This window comes from Capsaspora owczarzaki, assembly GCF_000151315.2.
Source record: "Capsaspora owczarzaki ATCC 30864 unplaced genomic scaffold supercont2.2, whole genome shotgun sequence".
NCBI classification, from domain to species: domain Eukaryota; class Filasterea; order Ministeriida; family Capsasporidae; genus Capsaspora; species Capsaspora owczarzaki.
Genome location: NW_011887293.1, coordinates 874,118 through 889,568, shown reverse-complemented (window position 1 = coordinate 889,568; position 15,451 = coordinate 874,118). Strand labels below are relative to the sequence as shown.

The window sequence follows — 15,451 nt, the reverse complement described above, 5'->3', positions numbered from 1 at the left end:
CCGGTGTGTGACCGACCGATAGACACACACCGCCGAGCTGTTCGATTCTGTGTGCTTTTCCTCCCTCCTTTCTGTTCATGTACTGTAGATTCGAAAAATCGCAATCGCATTTGTTGTTCAATACTTGGCGGTTGCCAATTCTGCTTTTGCCCTCCCTTTCGATCAGTCTTTCGCAGCCTTTTCTGTCTTTTTTGATCTATCGAGCTATTTATTGTGCGGCTGAGGTTGGTCTTCATCCTCCTCCTCCTCCTCCTCCTCCTCCTCCGCGCCCAGTCACTCTTTGCACCTTTATTCCATTCACCCCACATTCAGACAAACCGTCGGAGGCTGGCAGTGCGCTCTGCTTTCGCTTTGAACGCGCGCGAGTGTTACGGTTTCGCCCCTTCGCGCGCGTTGGCTCGCACTCACTCACTCACTCTCAAGCGCAGAGCAAGCAGCAAACCCACTCATCATCACGAACAGCCCTCCTACTCCAGCAAGCGCAAACAACCGAGTTCCGGACTGCGTTGACTTTGCACTCACCCCCTTTGTGTTCCTTCCCGTGTCACCGTTCTTTGATTGCAGACTTGCTGCTGCTGCTCTTCCTCCATCCAAAAGCAAAACAAGGAACGCAAAGGAGCTGCAATTTCGGAACTCGTCAAAAGGACTTACCCAAGACTTTTGCTCTCGTCATTTGCTGGGTTTTGTGTTTTGCGGCCATGCGACCGTCGAGCAAGTCGCGCCAGAACGCGAGGCGGCTGCCTGGCGTCGTAGGATTGGCAATGTTGCTACTGCTGCTATGGCAGGGCGTGCAAGCAAAGATTGTGGATTTTTCACACCACAACTACCAGGCACTGACAGACACCTTACAGCAGCTCCACCAGGCCTATCCAGACATTACGCGAGTCTTCTCCATCGGCCAGTCCGAGCAAGGCCGCGAGTTGTGGGTGCTGGAAATATCCAACGAGCCTGGCATTGAGGAGGTGCGCGAGCCCAACTTCAAGTATGTCGGCAACATGCACGGGAACGAAGTGGTTGGCCGTGAGATGCTCTTGCACTTTATCGAACACTTGTGCAGCAACTATGGAATTGACGCCGACGTCACCTTCCTCGTTCAGTCGACGCACATTTTCATCCTCCCAAGCATGAATCCCGACGGCTATGAGGCTGCAAGCATGCAGTGTGTGGGCGTCCAAGGTCGCGCCAACGTCCACGACATCGATCTCAACCGCGACTTTCCCGACCAGTACGTCGCCCACGCCTCGACCCCTCAGAAGGAAACGCAGCTGCTCATGAACTGGATTACCTCCACCCCTTTCGTGCTGTCGGCCAACCTTCATGGCGGCGCGCTGGTCGCGTCCTATCCATTCGACGACACGCGCTTCGGCTACACCGGCTACTCAGCCGCGCCAGACGACAACGTCTTTCGTCGTCTCGCACTCGCCTGGGCCTCGAAAAACCCAAAGATGGCGACCACTGTTTGCCCCGGCGACGATAAGCCCTTCGACCAGGGCATCACCAACGGCGCTGCATGGTACTCGCTGACGGGCGGCATGCAAGATTTCAACTACCTGCACAGCAACTGCTTTGAAATCACCGTCGAGATGGGCTGCTGCAAGTACCCGCTCGCCAAAGAGCTGCCGGACTTGTGGAGCGACCACCTTCCGTCCATGCTCAACTACCTCTGGCAGGTCCACACGGGTGTGAAGGGCACCATTCGGGACGTGAGCGGCAAAGGGCTTGTGGGTGTCAGCATCACCGTGCAAGGTATCGACCATGTCACCACGTCCATTCGCTTTGGCGACTTTTTCCGCCTGCTTGTCCCCGGAGTGCATGTCTTGACGTTTACCATGGCTGGGTTTGAGCCCAAGTCAGTCTCAGTCACCGTCACCGACCAGCCAGGCAACTCGGTCGTTGTCTTGGACGTTGTGCTCGAGCGCGAACTCGCGACCAAGTACTACTCGTTGGATGAAATCAATGCGCTCCTCGAGGACCGCGAGCAGCGCTTTGGTCTGATTGCCGAGCTTGTGCCGCTTGGCCAGTCCGAATTGGAAAACATCATCTGGGCCATTCGCATCTCTGACAACCCGCAGCAAGACCTCGAGCCCGGCGAACCCGTCATCCGCCTCGTCGCGGGCTCGCACGGACTTGCCACCGAGACGCTTCTTGATCTCATTGTCTTTTTGACGGATCACTACGGCACCGACGAAGCAGTCACCGAAATTGTCGACTCGAACGTCATCTACATTGTTCCGCTCGCCTACCCGGACGCCTACGAGTCGGTCGTTGCTACCGCCAAGTGCACGCCCGTCGATCCGATTGGCTTTGCATCGTGGCGCACCCATGGCGGTCAAGATGTGTCGCGCGACTTCCCAGACGAGCGCGGCACGCCGCTGCAGTATGTCGCCCAGGGAGAGTACGATGCTTTCGCTGCCTACACGCAGTTGGGAGAGGAGCACCCGGCGCACATTCCGCGCCGCGAGACGCTGGTCCTACTCAACTGGATTCGCAACACGCCCTTCACCCTCGCCGCTACGTTGCAGGCAGGCGCCTTGGTGGCCTCGATTCCATACGACTCGCTCGCGTTGGCCCGCAACGCGTCCACCTCCCCTCTCAACCCGACCCCAGCCGCGACCAAGGACGAAGCGCTCTTCCAGAGTCTGGCCGGCTCCTATGCACGGTACAACCCAAGCCTCAAGTCGGGGAAACCGGATGGCTGTGGCCACTCGTTTGCAACCTCCGGCACTGCGCATGGCTGGGAATGGCGCTCGTCAGACCTTCACGACGCACCGGCAGCGCACGGCCTCACTTTGAGCGACTACAGTCTGATCCACACATCCGCGATCGAGCTGACATTTGGTCTGGGCTGCTGCCCAACACCGCCTGCCTCCTCCTTGGAAAGCGTCTGGCTCGCCCATCGCGACGGCTTACTTGGCTTTCTGCTGAGCTCGCGCATGGGCGTGCGCGGTACCGTCCAGAACGAGAACAACGAGTACATTCGCAACGCCCGCATTTCTGTGGTGGGCCACGACTTTGTGGTCACGAGCTCGCAGAGTGGCGAGTATGCTCGCATGCTCCCGCCCGGCACATACACTGTCAGCGTGTCTGCAGACAACTATGAGCCGCAGAGCAAAGTGGTCGTTGTTCCTCCCTCGAGCCGGACGGTGAAGAGCTCCTCCGGCATGTCATTTGACGTGTACGAGCCCGTCACGCTCAACTTTGTCCTCGAAGGCGGCTTCTCCTGGGGCATCCACGAGTACTTTGAGATGCGCGACGGTCTCATTGACTTGGCGCAAAAGTACTCGCACATTGCTGGCGCCTACCCGATCGGCATCAACCCAGTCACCCCCGGCAACAACAAGCTGTGGGCCTTGGAGATTACCGACCATCCTGGCCATCTTGACTTTGAAGAGCCGCAGGTGGCGTTGATTGGCGGGCTTCACGGCAACGATGCGGTCGGCCGCGAAATCCTGTACGGCTTTGCCCGCTACCTCGTGCGCAACTACGCCACAGATGCGCGCGTGTCCCGTCTCTTGAACACGACAGCCATCTACATTCTGCCCTCAGCCAATCCCGATGGGTTTGATCTGGCAGAGGAAGGCCTGTGCAACGACCCCCGCGGTCAAGACGACCTGAACGGCTACGATCTGGACCACAACTTCCCCGACCGCATCGACGGCTCCCTCGAGGAGACGGACGTGCAGGCAGAGACGAAGGACATTATCGACTGGTTTACCGCGCAGGATTTCATGATTTCCGTTTCGCTGGAAGGCGGCTACCTGGCAGCCAAGTATCCTTACAACCGCGGCGACAAGGCCGACTACACTGGGTTTGGGCCGCGCAACTCGTCCATCACGCTGGACGATCAAGAGCTGCGCACCCTCGCTCGCGTGTATGCCAGCAACCATCCGACCATGATGCTGGCCAACAACACGAACTGCGGCTATCCGGCGCCCGACTTGTCGGATCCTGGCATCATCAATGGCGCAACAATGGCTCCCGAGGCGCACTCTCTCGAGGACTGGACGTACGTCTTCTCGCCGGCAGCCTTCCCGCTGGCTGTGGGCCTTGGCTGCTGCAAGTTCCCACCTCGCACGGACATTGAACCATACTGGAATGAAAATTTCGAGCCGCTGATGGCCATCCTCGAGCATGCGCACACTGGCTTGAAGGGTGCTGTCGTCGACAACAAGACGGGCGACGGACTGTACCTCGCCAAGATTGCCATTCACGGCCAGGCCTCGCATCCTGGCGGCCGCATCATTGAGACGACCGAGCTTGGCAGCTACCGCCGCCTCCTCGTCCCCGGTGTTTACAACATCACGGCATCGCATCCGGACTACCTGCCAATGACCAAGCAAGTCACCATTGTTGCGGGCCCTGCCACAGAGCTTTTGTTCAAGCTGGTGCATCGCGATGACTCCAATCCGTCCAACCCCGAGCAGCCTGCTGCTCCCGACCTCCAGCTTTTCTACCACGACAACCCCGCCATGTTTGCTTGGCTGCAGTCGCAGGCGGTCAAGCACCGTAGCATTGCAAAGCTGCTCACCATCGGCTACTCGGTTCAATTGCAGCCCCTCTACGTCATGCGCATCACCCAAGACGTGTCGGTCGAGCATACTCTCCGCCCCAAAGTTCGCATCGTGTCCAACGTGCACGGGAATGAGGCAGTTGGCCGGGAGCTCGCCTTGAATTTGATTGAATATCTCCTGTTCCACTACGCGAAAGACCCGGACATTACTGCGGTACGTTTTCAGTTTTTTTTGAAAGTGTCGAGCAACGAGTAGAGGGGTGAGATGAGCGGTTGCTTTGTCCTCTCCTTTTCGTTGTTTTGTCCTCTCCTTCCTTTTGCTTCTTCTGCCGCACTTACATTCTCTCCAAACCTTTTTTCTCGGTTTGTTGTTTGTTTGTTTTGCCGCAGCTGATCGAGTCCACCGACATTTACATTATGCCATCACTCAACCCGGACTCTTACAACGAAACAGTCAGCCGAGGACAGTGTCTGGAAAAGCAAACAGATCCATTCGACGATCCAGTATTCTCTCGCGGCGACTGGAATGCAAACGCGGTGGACTTGTACGCTGGCTTCCCGCACGTGCACGGCGAAGCAAATCCTCCAGCAGACGGCGTCATCCCAATCCTTCCGTCATTCCTCTCCACCCAAGGTCGCGAGCCAGAGGTGGCTGCGTACATGAACTGGACGCTAAAGCACTCGTTCGTGCTGTCCACCGTGCTGCGCAGCGGAGCCTTGGTGGCCGTCTATCCATTTGACTCGTCCGAGCCCCACAAGCACGGGCTCTTGGCGCCCACAGACGACGAGGAGGTCTTTGAGTCTGTGACGCGCACGTACGCGGCGACGCACCACTCCATGTCGCGAGGCGACTCATGCTCGCATCACGCAACCTACCCTGACGGCATCATCAACGGCGCCACCTGGCGTGAAACGAACGGCTCGATGCTCGATTGGTCGTACGTGGTCGGAGGCGTGCTCGAAACCGCCATCTACGTGGACTGCTGCCGCTTCCCCAAGCTCGAAGAGCAATTGATGGTGACGTGGGAGGCGAATTTGAATCCGCTGCTCAGTTATCTGCACCAGGCGCAGCGAATGGGCATCAACGGCATTGTGCTCGAGTTCCGCAACGGCGGTCTTGTCGGCGTCCCGAACGTCGAGGTGCACATTCTCGGCATTGCGCGCGTGATTAAAACGACCTCGCTCGGAGATTTTTGGTGGCTGCTGCCTGCCGGCACGTATAATGTCACGTTCTCTTTGCCCGGCTATGTCATCCACACGCAAGTTGTCCAGGTGCAAGGCATGGAGCACATTCGTGTGCTGCTCGAGGCTCCCGTTGAGGAGGAGGAAGAGACGCTGCTGTCCAACACGACTGTGGTGATGATTGTAATGGGGTGCGTGATTGCAGTCGTGCTCTGCGTCGTCGGCTTTGTCCTCTACCGCGTGTACAAGCGGTACGCCGGCTTTTCGCTCCTTCAGACGCCCGAGCAGATGGGCGAAGACGATGAGAGCGACGACGACGACGACGACGACGAAGAAGAAGGCCACGAGAAGGTGTCCAAGCGGCGACGACAGCATCGCTCACGCAGACGTCACGGCGGTCGTCCCGCAAAGGGTCTGCAAGACAAGGAGGTGTTTGACGACGACGACGATGTCGACACGGCCGATTCTAAGCGCGAGGCAGCACGAGGGGACGACGCGGAAAACGTCAAGCCCAAGAATCGTCATTCGTCGTCACGCAGTGTTCAACAACGGCGGCCCCAGCACAACGACAACGCCACAGACGACGACGACGAGGAAGAGATTGACGTCTTTGATGCTCGCCGTGACGTAGAGAAAGGCAATTCTCTGCCCATGAAGCGGATGCGGTAGACATGCATAGTTTAGATTGTTTGTGATTTTTGAGGAACTTTTTGATTTATTGTTTTTTTATTCTGCTATTGCTGTGATGTTCTGTGTGAAAAAAAAAAATCTGTCGACTTTGTTATTCAATGCTTCATATGGACTTCTGTTGACTGTCGTTGATCGGCTTTGGAACACATTGTCTCAGAATCAAAGTTCAGTCGTTTTCTTTGATCCACAAAAAGCATCATGGCGACGAAAGCCGCTGCTCCCACGGCACTTGTCGCCGTCAGTCTCGATGGTACGCGGCAGTCTCATTTGAATGCTTGTTTGATGATGCGTGAAGTGTCGTCCCACGAGCGAGCGAGCGGCGAGACAGCGAGCGAGAAGCGCAATCCTCACCTTCCTCCCATTTGACTCCCGCTCCATTGGGCACTGGCAGACGAGGCCCTGAAGCAACGGCTCATCCTCGATGAGAAGCGATTCAATGACCTGCTGCGCGATGTCCGGAAGTGGATGGCGCCCAGCGAGCCCGCCGCCAGCAGCACGCCAGTCCCGATGGCTGAGGAGGATGAGGCATCGGCCGCTGCCACTGCGAGCGTCGCTCCACTGCCGTCACAAGACGAGCTGATTGAAGCCAAGTAACAGAAGAAGAATTGCGCTTTTTGTGCTACGTCGTTCCGTTGAGGAGTTGGCTGACTTTGCTCAATGCGCAATGATTTCCGAATGAATGGCAGCCTGGTGTTGAAAGAGTCACTGTTGGCCGGCATTGCCACCATCCAGTCTACAATTGCCAAGAGCTCGCTCGTGGTGCAGATGAACACCTTGCAAATGGCTCAACTAGACGCTACCGAAGCCCGCATCCGTACGTTGGCGCCCTTGGGATTGCTTTCTTTTCCCATCGCTCACAGGCTTTCACTTGCTGCCCGGAACATTGAGTGACAGAGATGAGTTGGAGTGATGCTCACTGGTGGTTGAAAGCCCCCCCCCTTTTGACTGTTTGGTGGAGTAGAATCTGAGGTCGAAGCAACTCGTCGTGAAATTTCAGAGCTCAAGCAGACCCTAGAGCTGGAAAAGCAGCTGCGCGCCAACCGTCAAGTGTACAACAAGAAGGCCAGCGAGGTGTTGAAATGGGAAAGTCGGACAGAGGCACAAAAGTACGGTTTGAGCATTCTCACCCAACAATGTGGACGAAACGCATTTCAACAATCCCGTCACTGCCACTCACACCACCACTCCCCAAATTGTCTGGGTTCTTTTTCTATGCTTTTCTCATTCTCATCCAACAACGCAGCCGCATTCGCCGAATTGAAGAGGAAATCCAAGCAAGCCAGGCAGAGCGCGAAAAGGTCGAGGCACGCATCCAGCTTCGACAGCGACAATTCTCGCTCTTGCTACATGCAGCGCATCAACTGCAACTTGTCCTTTACGACCAGGATTCCTCTCCGGAACAAGATTTGCTCGACCGCATGCGCCAGTTGCAACAGGCCGAGGACGAAGAGAACGCTGCTGCCGCCGCCGCTGCTGAGGAGGCAGCCGCTGCCGCAGCAGCACTCGCCAATGGCGGCGATGAACCCGCGTCGAGTACTGGCAGCGGTGGCATCCGCCGCGTGCGCGAGGAGGATCTTGACGAGGACTCTGCCCGCCACGCCTTCAAGCGCCCGCGCGAGGCCACCGACACGGACGCCGCGGGCAACTTTGATCAAGTGGAGGAGGACGCTGAAACCAGTGCCAATGCAGATATAGCTGATGAGGTTGTACCGAACGAGTGAAGTTTGGGTTGACGTGTTTGGACGTTGATCAAAGGCCAGTTTCCCCTCTGCCGGTCGTTGCAACTCCTCACCATTGTACACTTAGTAAACAGTTGTTTCTTTTTCCAAATCCTTCGAGCATTTGGTTTGGATCGATGTGTTCCTGAGCTTCTGTAAAATGGAACAATCGACAGTTTTGGCACAAGTTTTCGTTTCTATTTCATGACAATCCGAGCGGCTGAGTCATTATTTGAGTCGTGTACACATCGGTAAATGCATGCGACACTTTACAGACATCACTCTGCCCCCCCCCCTTTTCTTTTTTCACTCAGAGCCGCCAACTCGGAGTGGAGTGGAGCAGCGACCAAGTGTGACGTTTTCATTGTATTTATTTTTCTTTATTTTTTTTATTTTTAAAGCAATTCCATTTCCATACAATTTTTCAATCTCACTCTTTTTTTTTTTTAAATTCAACAAACAAAAACAATCAGTCATGTCTGGAATGCCCGGCGGTACTTCGAACGCTCGCGATGCTGATGCCGAGACCCAATCCATCCTCGATCAGGTAATCCACATGACGACAGTGCACGCAAACGCAGAACGCAAAAATCGGGAGGGAAACAGAAGGAAGGAGGAAGGAGGCAGGAGGAAGTGAAACCCGAAAAAAAAAACAAAAAAAAAAATACAATGACGAACTTTGTCGGGGGGAACAACTAGGAAATCTAGGCTGCTTTAGTGATCTGTCCGTATAAAGAATCCTCGTCCTATCACTGTTTATTCCAAATCCTGAAACTCCGTCATCGCTTTTCGTCGTTTGTTCGAGTTGGAGTGGCGCGCTCGCTTGCGTTCTTCATCGAGCACACGCACACAATAGAACGCTTGCTGCTTTCTAGCGAGTGAAGCGGGACGAAGGCCTGTGATGGGATGAGGCGCAAGTGCAAGATGTTCGTCTGTCGAAACGGCTTCCTTCCGTCCCTCTCCCACTCACTTGACTTTGCCTCGACATTGACGACGATCTCGATTCCTCGCAACAATCTCGGAGCTCAAACATCACCACATCGCGATACTCTGGACTTGCATCGTCGACAAAAACCCAACTCTTAAGCCTCTCACTCTCTCACTTCTCACTTCTCACTCCTCACTTCTCACTTCTCACTTTGTCTGCTCCTCCCCTGTCCAGGTCAAGTCGCAGGCTGAAGAGAAGGCTGGAAAGAGCTTCTCGCAGTTTGTCGCCAAGCAGGTCGCCACTCAAGTCGTCGCCGGCACCAACTTTTTCGTCAAGGTAACTATGGTCACCCCAAAGGCCTCGCCGTTGCAGTACCAAAGCGCCTATTGCGTCTTGTCGTGCTCAACAACATCAAACTAACTCAACGTTGATTGAAACCTTTTTGGCACGCGCACAGGCCGACATTGGCAATGGCGAGCAGGTCCATGTCCGCATCTTCCGCAGCCTGCCCCCGGCTCAGGCGCTCAGCGTCCATTCGATCCAAACTGGCAAGACTGCCTCCGATCCTCTCGTTCACTTCTAAGCGACCAAGTCAGTGTTTCGGCATCGAGCTTGGGTGATTTTCTTCTTTTTCTTCTTCTTCTTCTTCTTCTTCTTCTTCTTCTTCTTGTTCTTCTTCTTCTTCTTCTGCTTCTTCTGCGATGGCGTGTTGTTTTTTTTGCGTGCGCGAATGTGCCTTCAATGAACAATGTCGATTGAAAACTCAGGCAACAGTGCACCAAGCCATTCCCTGGAGAATGAGCAACCGTAAATGCTGGATGCTCCGCATTCGCGCCGTTTTGACGACGCAATGTGGAGGGAAAGTTTGCCAGAGCTCAGGCTTCAAGCCGAGCTGAGTTCGACACACTTGGGACACACGTAAGATTGTATTGCATAGATCTACACGACCAAACCACGAACAAGAACAACAAGAATACATCAAACAACAACAACAAGCAACAAGCATTCAAATAGCCACCTCCTCCGTCCCCTACTAGATACAGCGTCCGCCAAGTGAAACCGGTCACGATGCGAACTGAGGCTCTTCATCATTGAGCAGGAAGTGGTAGATAAAGTTGGAGGCCTTCTTGGTGGAAGCGGCATCCCGCGTCTTGTCCGGGCCCGGTCGCAACAACACGGCGCTGAAAAGCAAAGCTACCAAAGACAAGCAAGTCTGGGGTCAGTCCCCAACATCCGTGGAGGTCTCCCACTCTGTGGAAAATAAATACGCACCGAGCTTTTCGGCAGACAGCCCATTGGTGACGGCATGGCTCAACACTTCACGCAAGAACGCCATGAGGTACACGAAGAGATTGTAGTGCTCCGACGGCAATTGCGTCAGCACCTGAGGGAGCAACCACCAGCATACAAATCTTTGAGTCAGCCCAACACAATAATAACAACCTCTCGAACAAAAAAAGAAAAAAAAAAGAAACCCTCGTTCACAACAGCTCACCTGCTTGCAAAGCGTATAATTGCTATTGCTGTCCAGACAACGCTGGTAGTGCACAAAAGGAATGACGGGATCGGGCAGCGCCTCCAGGAAGCGGATCAAGCACTCCGAAATCGAGTGTACAGCGTCCGGCATAGTTTCGAATGGCAGGCCGGTATCCAAGCACTCTCGAATGAGCTCCATCGACTGCTCATTGCCGGATGTTGCAAAGAGATTATCCTAAAGTCGCAAAAATACAACAACCGACAGAAAGCTCAGTCAGACGACGCCACAAAAGTCGGACGAAAGCAAGCAGGACACTAACCTCGTCGAGACCGTAGGTGAACAAAAAGTCCACCATGCGCCAAAGTTCCTTCGGGATGTGCAGTTTCTTGGGTTCCTCGGGCTTGGAGGTGGGTGCTGCAGGGGTAGACGCACTTTCGCCCTTTGTTTGGACACCGAAAGGGAAACAAAATGAAAAACAATCAACAACAACCACCATGGTCAGAACAAGGCGAATCGTCGCTGGCTTGTGCGACAATGACTTCTTCACAAACTTACAAAATCAATCAAGTTCGGTTGCGGCGGCTGCGACTTTGTGCGACGGTCGGAGGAAGACGATGCTGCTGCAGGCTGCGTGAGGTCGCGAACAGGACGGAGGGTGTTGACCAAGGTGACAAGGGGCGTGCAAAAGCACGTCCGAAGGAAGTTGCCGGTGATTGACACAAAGTAGTCCTTGCCGTTTTCGAGATGCAGAATCAGAATATCCTCCAGCCGCTCTTCGCCCGTGTTCAAGGACGCTGCGGTAGTGGCGTCGACCATGAGCATGAGCTCGACGGTGGCCTTCTCGCCTGGAACAATCATGCCGACAGGTGGGTTGATTCGCAACCAGGGCTTGCAGAACTTTTTCTCATCCAGCTTTGGAATGAAGCGGAATTGCAAAATGACCTATTGGCGTGTTGTGAAGGGGGGGGGGAAGGCAGACAACAAGAAAAGCGCCAAGAGCGCAGAGAAAAACAATGAGGACCAACAGCCCGCCAATGTGCAAGTCATGACACCCAAAAAAAAAAACCTACCTGGCCAGAGTTCTCAATCACAATAGACTGAGTGTATCGCGTCATAAACTTGACGTCGGGGAACTTGGCAAGATTGGTGCTGATCACGGCATCTGGGCGGCATTCGTTCTCCATCTTGTCCATTTCGCGAACAATCTGCTGGCGCACTTCTGCAAAGCGCTTGGGCTGCACTACTTGGACGGCAAAGTCGACAAGGGAGCTCACTGGTTTGTGATCGCTCGTCCGGAAGACCATATGGCCAGTGTAGGTTCGCTGCTTGACGCCCGCGCCCTTCCACAAGACGCGGTCGCACCACGCAGGCGTGCGTTGCTTTTCACTACGAAGGATGAACAGGAGGGTGAGATTGGACTCTGTGAAAGCGATCGACGACAAGCAAATTATAAAATTCCAATAAACCAACCTCGAGTCGAACGTGTCGGTGCCAACGTCAAACTTGTATGTGGGGTAGAAATCGATGGGTCCCTCCTCAAAGCCGACAAACACATGTTTGGCGTTTCGCTCGACGGTCAACTGCAGAGTTAAAAAAACCAGTCAAAAACAAAAGTTGAGCAGACAAGATCAATTTTTCAGACATTCACATGAAGCATCGACTCACTTCGTCGTATTTGAGCAGCTTCTGATAGTCGCGAGCCTTGACGAGACTCTTGACCTCCGAATCCGGCAGTGGAATGCGGTAGTTCAGATCGCCCACCCAGAAGACCAGGCTGTGTCGACCACCCACAGTAAGCAGAAGCGCAACAAAGAGACAAAACAGTCCAAAGAAGGAGTCAGGGGAAAAAAAAAACCAAACGTACTCGTGATCGAAAATGGTGAACGGAGGACCGTTGGGCATCGTAAAGAGTGTGCGTTTGACCACCTCCTGGTAATCCTGGTTGCGGCGGTCGCAGCGGCCGCTATCAGAGGCCAAATGCGAATTCACAAAGCACAAATCCGTGTCGAACAGTCGGAAGCGAATAGCGACACCGCCCTTGTTTCCCTGCAATGCCGGCAAGCAACCAACGACAAGGAATGTCACGTCAGGCTTTTGGTGTACCACCATCAACCACACGGAAGAGCGAAACAAGCCGTACCATCATGCCCATGATGCCAGTGCCCGTGACGACAGCCTGCACATTGCGAATATGGGGAATATGCACGGTCTTGACGTAGACGCACAGCAGCATGCCCACCAGCTGCTTGGACTTGACCTTGGTGTACACCTTGTCGAGATTAATGCAATCCTCAATCATGGCGCACCACATGGCTTCGCGGTTGGATTCGTTGAAGACAAACGCCTCTGCGCTCAAATCTAGTTCTTGAAAGCTACGAGAGAGAGTGAGTGAGAGAAGGAGAGAAAGAGGAACAAATAGTCAGCCACGCGTGTCGTTGTGCAGTCACAAACACCGACATCACAAATTGGCAGACAGGCACGAGCGTACCCGACAGCGTAAACGTCCGGCAATTCGGGGTGCTCGTTCGGAATGAGCCAAGGCGCCAGATTTTCCTTCGGTGTGCGGCCATTCACATTCCAGCTTCCACACAGAAGCCTAGCGCGTTCAAAACAAAACAACACAAGCAAATTTTTGTAGCGCAAAGTGAGCGTGCTTCAAACACAAACTGAGGCAACAGCGCCAACCGCCGCCACCGCCGCCACCGCCGCCAACAAGCGCGCTTACGTCAACGTCCGAGGCTCGGTGAACTCGGACTTTTTGATTTCGAGCTGCTTGGCAATCCACTCCTCTTTGACACTTTTGAGAGTTTGCGGGTTGTACTCGAATGCCGAGCGCGCCATGTACGTGTCCATGAGATTTTCTGGCGCGTCAATGTTTTGGACGTTGTTGAGTTGCCGAAAGTAGTTTTCCACGGGGGTCATTTCCGGCGTTGCAACAATGCTGATTGGTTGCTTGTTGATGTAGTTGGAAATCCATGCATGGGTGGCTCCTGCAGTGACCTGTCCTTCATTCACTGCGCGGCAAATTTTGTTGGAGATGCATGAGCGTTGTAGTCTGTCGCCGAAAAACTCAGCTTTTTTTGGCTATGGTGATGCATTCTTACCAGCCACGGCTTTGGCAGCTTTAAACTCTTGGACAAACTGTTGCACGTACTCGCCCAGAGCAACTTCAAACACGACCTCCTCAGTGTCGCTCTCTCCAGCCCAGGTGAGTTTGAGGAGCCCAGTCTTGGCTGCATCGATGCAAACAATGAACATGTGTGAGTTTTACAGCGCTCAAAGATTCGCCAGCAGGCAGAGAGCACGTCAGAAACCCTGTTACCTTTCTTGGCATTTGGGTTTGAATCGACTGGTTTGTTGGAACAAGCGCAAGAAGCGTTGACGATGAGTTCAAAGGCACGCACACGCACGCACATCAACAGCGTGGCACAAAGTCAACCACCGAGCTTACGCAACGTCACTTCCACCTCCGGGAAGATGGGCAGGGCGAGGTTAATGTCCAGTTGGTTTTTCTTGAGCAAACTCATCAGCAGCAATCTGATAGATTAAAAGGTGAGCGCCATTCCGTTCCCGACGCCTTTTGTTTCCACTTGCTCAAATCCAAGCAAGTAGCTTCCACCTACGCGGTTTCTGAGGAAGCGCTCTTGTTGGCAATCAGCGCGAGAATGAGCTTGGTCTTGGTTTCGTTACGCGAGATGGTACCTTCGACAAAGTGCTTGGTCCAAAACAAACAAAGAAACACACAAAAAATTGCAGACACCAGAGACGACACGATGATGGTGGTCAAGGTGGAGAATAACGCACGAAACGAGGAGTTGCAGCAACAAGCAGAACGCAAATGCAAAGCAGCGCAAATCGCGAAAAAACAAAATAATAATAATAATAATAACTATCATCAAATAAACGCGAAGAAACAATGATAGACGCATTCGAGGAAGAGTGGTTGAACGGTGGACGAACAATATGAAAACCGAAAAACCAAGAAAAATAGAAAAATAGGAAAAAATTCAAAAAAAAAAAAAAAAAAAACGGGCTGGCTTTTGCCGTTGAATGGCTGAATGAGACAAAGAAGGGGAGAGACGGCCTCAGCCGCGACCTCGCCGACGCAACGAGTGCGGCAATAGCATTTGGACCTCGGATTGAGCCCACGCTGCCATCCCTCACACCAAAGAGGACCAGCAAAAGCAAGGAAAAAAAAGAAAAAAAAAAGAAAAAAAAAAAGAGCATTTGGAGACTCGGTCATTTGCCTTCTTGCACCCGAACGGCCACAGGTGTGCCCTGGGCGTTGTGGGAGGGGGGGGGGGCTCACGACGCACCAAACAGCAGTAGTCGAACAGCGACACTAGCGAAAGCAATCACCATCGGAGGTGGGGGAGGGGAAAGCTGTGAGGGGGGGCATCAGTTCACTCCACCACCGCAGCACAACGAAGCGCTCCCAAGCACTCGAGCCGCCCCAATGCAAAACAGCTTTCACAAGAGCAGAACAAAAGCAAATGATCATCAACAAACGAAACGAGAAAGCGGCAACAGCAGCAATGGCAGCAATGGCAATCCTATCTATCAACACGAAAGCATTTTCGCAGTATGAGAGCACGATATGTGAAGAATAGTCTCCTCGGACCGCAGGTGCTTGGCGACCATCCCGAGAACAGCACGCCGGTCACCCATTTCCTAAGCAGCTGCGCGATGGAGGGGGCGAAGAGAGGAACAGAAGGGGGGTACGAGAGGCCTTGGGCTTTTTGTTTGGTCGTCTGAGCGCAAGAGCACAAAGGCGTTTGGGACGTAAAAAAAGAACTGACTGAGCCAAAGTCATCATCATCCTTGGATGGAGTGTATTCAAGGTGTCATGTTGATGCACTTTAGGGCTTGCGATGTCAACGAGGGAGCGAGAGAGGGAGCGAGAGAGGGAGCACCTTGATCTAGAATCGCATTGCACTGCAGTCTCG

General features: G+C 53.8%; 4 protein-coding genes across 4 annotated transcripts; 3 read left to right on the top strand and 1 right to left on the bottom strand.

Annotated features, from left to right (window-relative positions):
- Window positions 1-175: 175 nt before the first annotated feature.
- Window positions 176-6,524, top strand: CAOG_01455 (carboxypeptidase D). The gene is made up of 3 exons (XM_004364266.2): window positions 176-224; window positions 565-4,724; window positions 4,901-6,524. The coding sequence occupies exons 2-3, from the start codon at window positions 699-701 to the stop codon at window positions 6,359-6,361; spliced, it is 5,487 nt and encodes a 1,828-aa protein (XP_004364323.2). The 5' UTR covers window positions 176-224; window positions 565-698; the 3' UTR covers window positions 6,362-6,524.
- A 22-nt stretch (window positions 6,525-6,546) lies between these two features.
- Window positions 6,547-8,212, top strand: CAOG_01454 (hypothetical protein). Its single transcript, XM_004364265.2, has 5 exons — window positions 6,547-6,632; window positions 6,774-6,972; window positions 7,069-7,196; window positions 7,344-7,488; window positions 7,626-8,212. Exons 1-5 carry the CDS (start codon window positions 6,581-6,583, stop codon window positions 8,101-8,103), a joined length of 1,002 nt encoding a protein of 333 aa, XP_004364322.1. The 5' UTR covers window positions 6,547-6,580; the 3' UTR covers window positions 8,104-8,212.
- A 341-nt stretch (window positions 8,213-8,553) lies between these two features.
- CAOG_01453 (hypothetical protein) lies at window positions 8,554-9,790 on the top strand. Its single transcript, XM_004364264.1, has 3 exons — window positions 8,554-8,647; window positions 9,263-9,364; window positions 9,486-9,790. The coding sequence occupies exons 1-3, from the start codon at window positions 8,576-8,578 to the stop codon at window positions 9,609-9,611; spliced, it is 300 nt and encodes a 99-aa protein (XP_004364321.1). The 5' UTR covers window positions 8,554-8,575; the 3' UTR covers window positions 9,612-9,790.
- A 301-nt stretch (window positions 9,791-10,091) lies between these two features.
- CAOG_01452 (inositol 5-phosphatase 4) lies at window positions 10,092-13,763 on the bottom strand (the record flags this gene model as incomplete). The annotated part of the gene is made up of 12 exons (XM_004364263.1): window positions 10,092-10,222; window positions 10,301-10,412; window positions 10,524-10,739; window positions 10,825-10,944; window positions 11,061-11,447; window positions 11,576-11,891; window positions 11,988-12,085; window positions 12,171-12,279; window positions 12,370-12,551; window positions 12,646-12,877; window positions 13,231-13,519; window positions 13,610-13,763. The coding sequence occupies 12 exons, from the start codon at window positions 13,761-13,763 to the stop codon at window positions 10,092-10,094; spliced, it is 2,346 nt and encodes a 781-aa protein (XP_004364320.1).
- Between the last annotated feature and the right edge of the window lie 1,688 nt (window positions 13,764-15,451).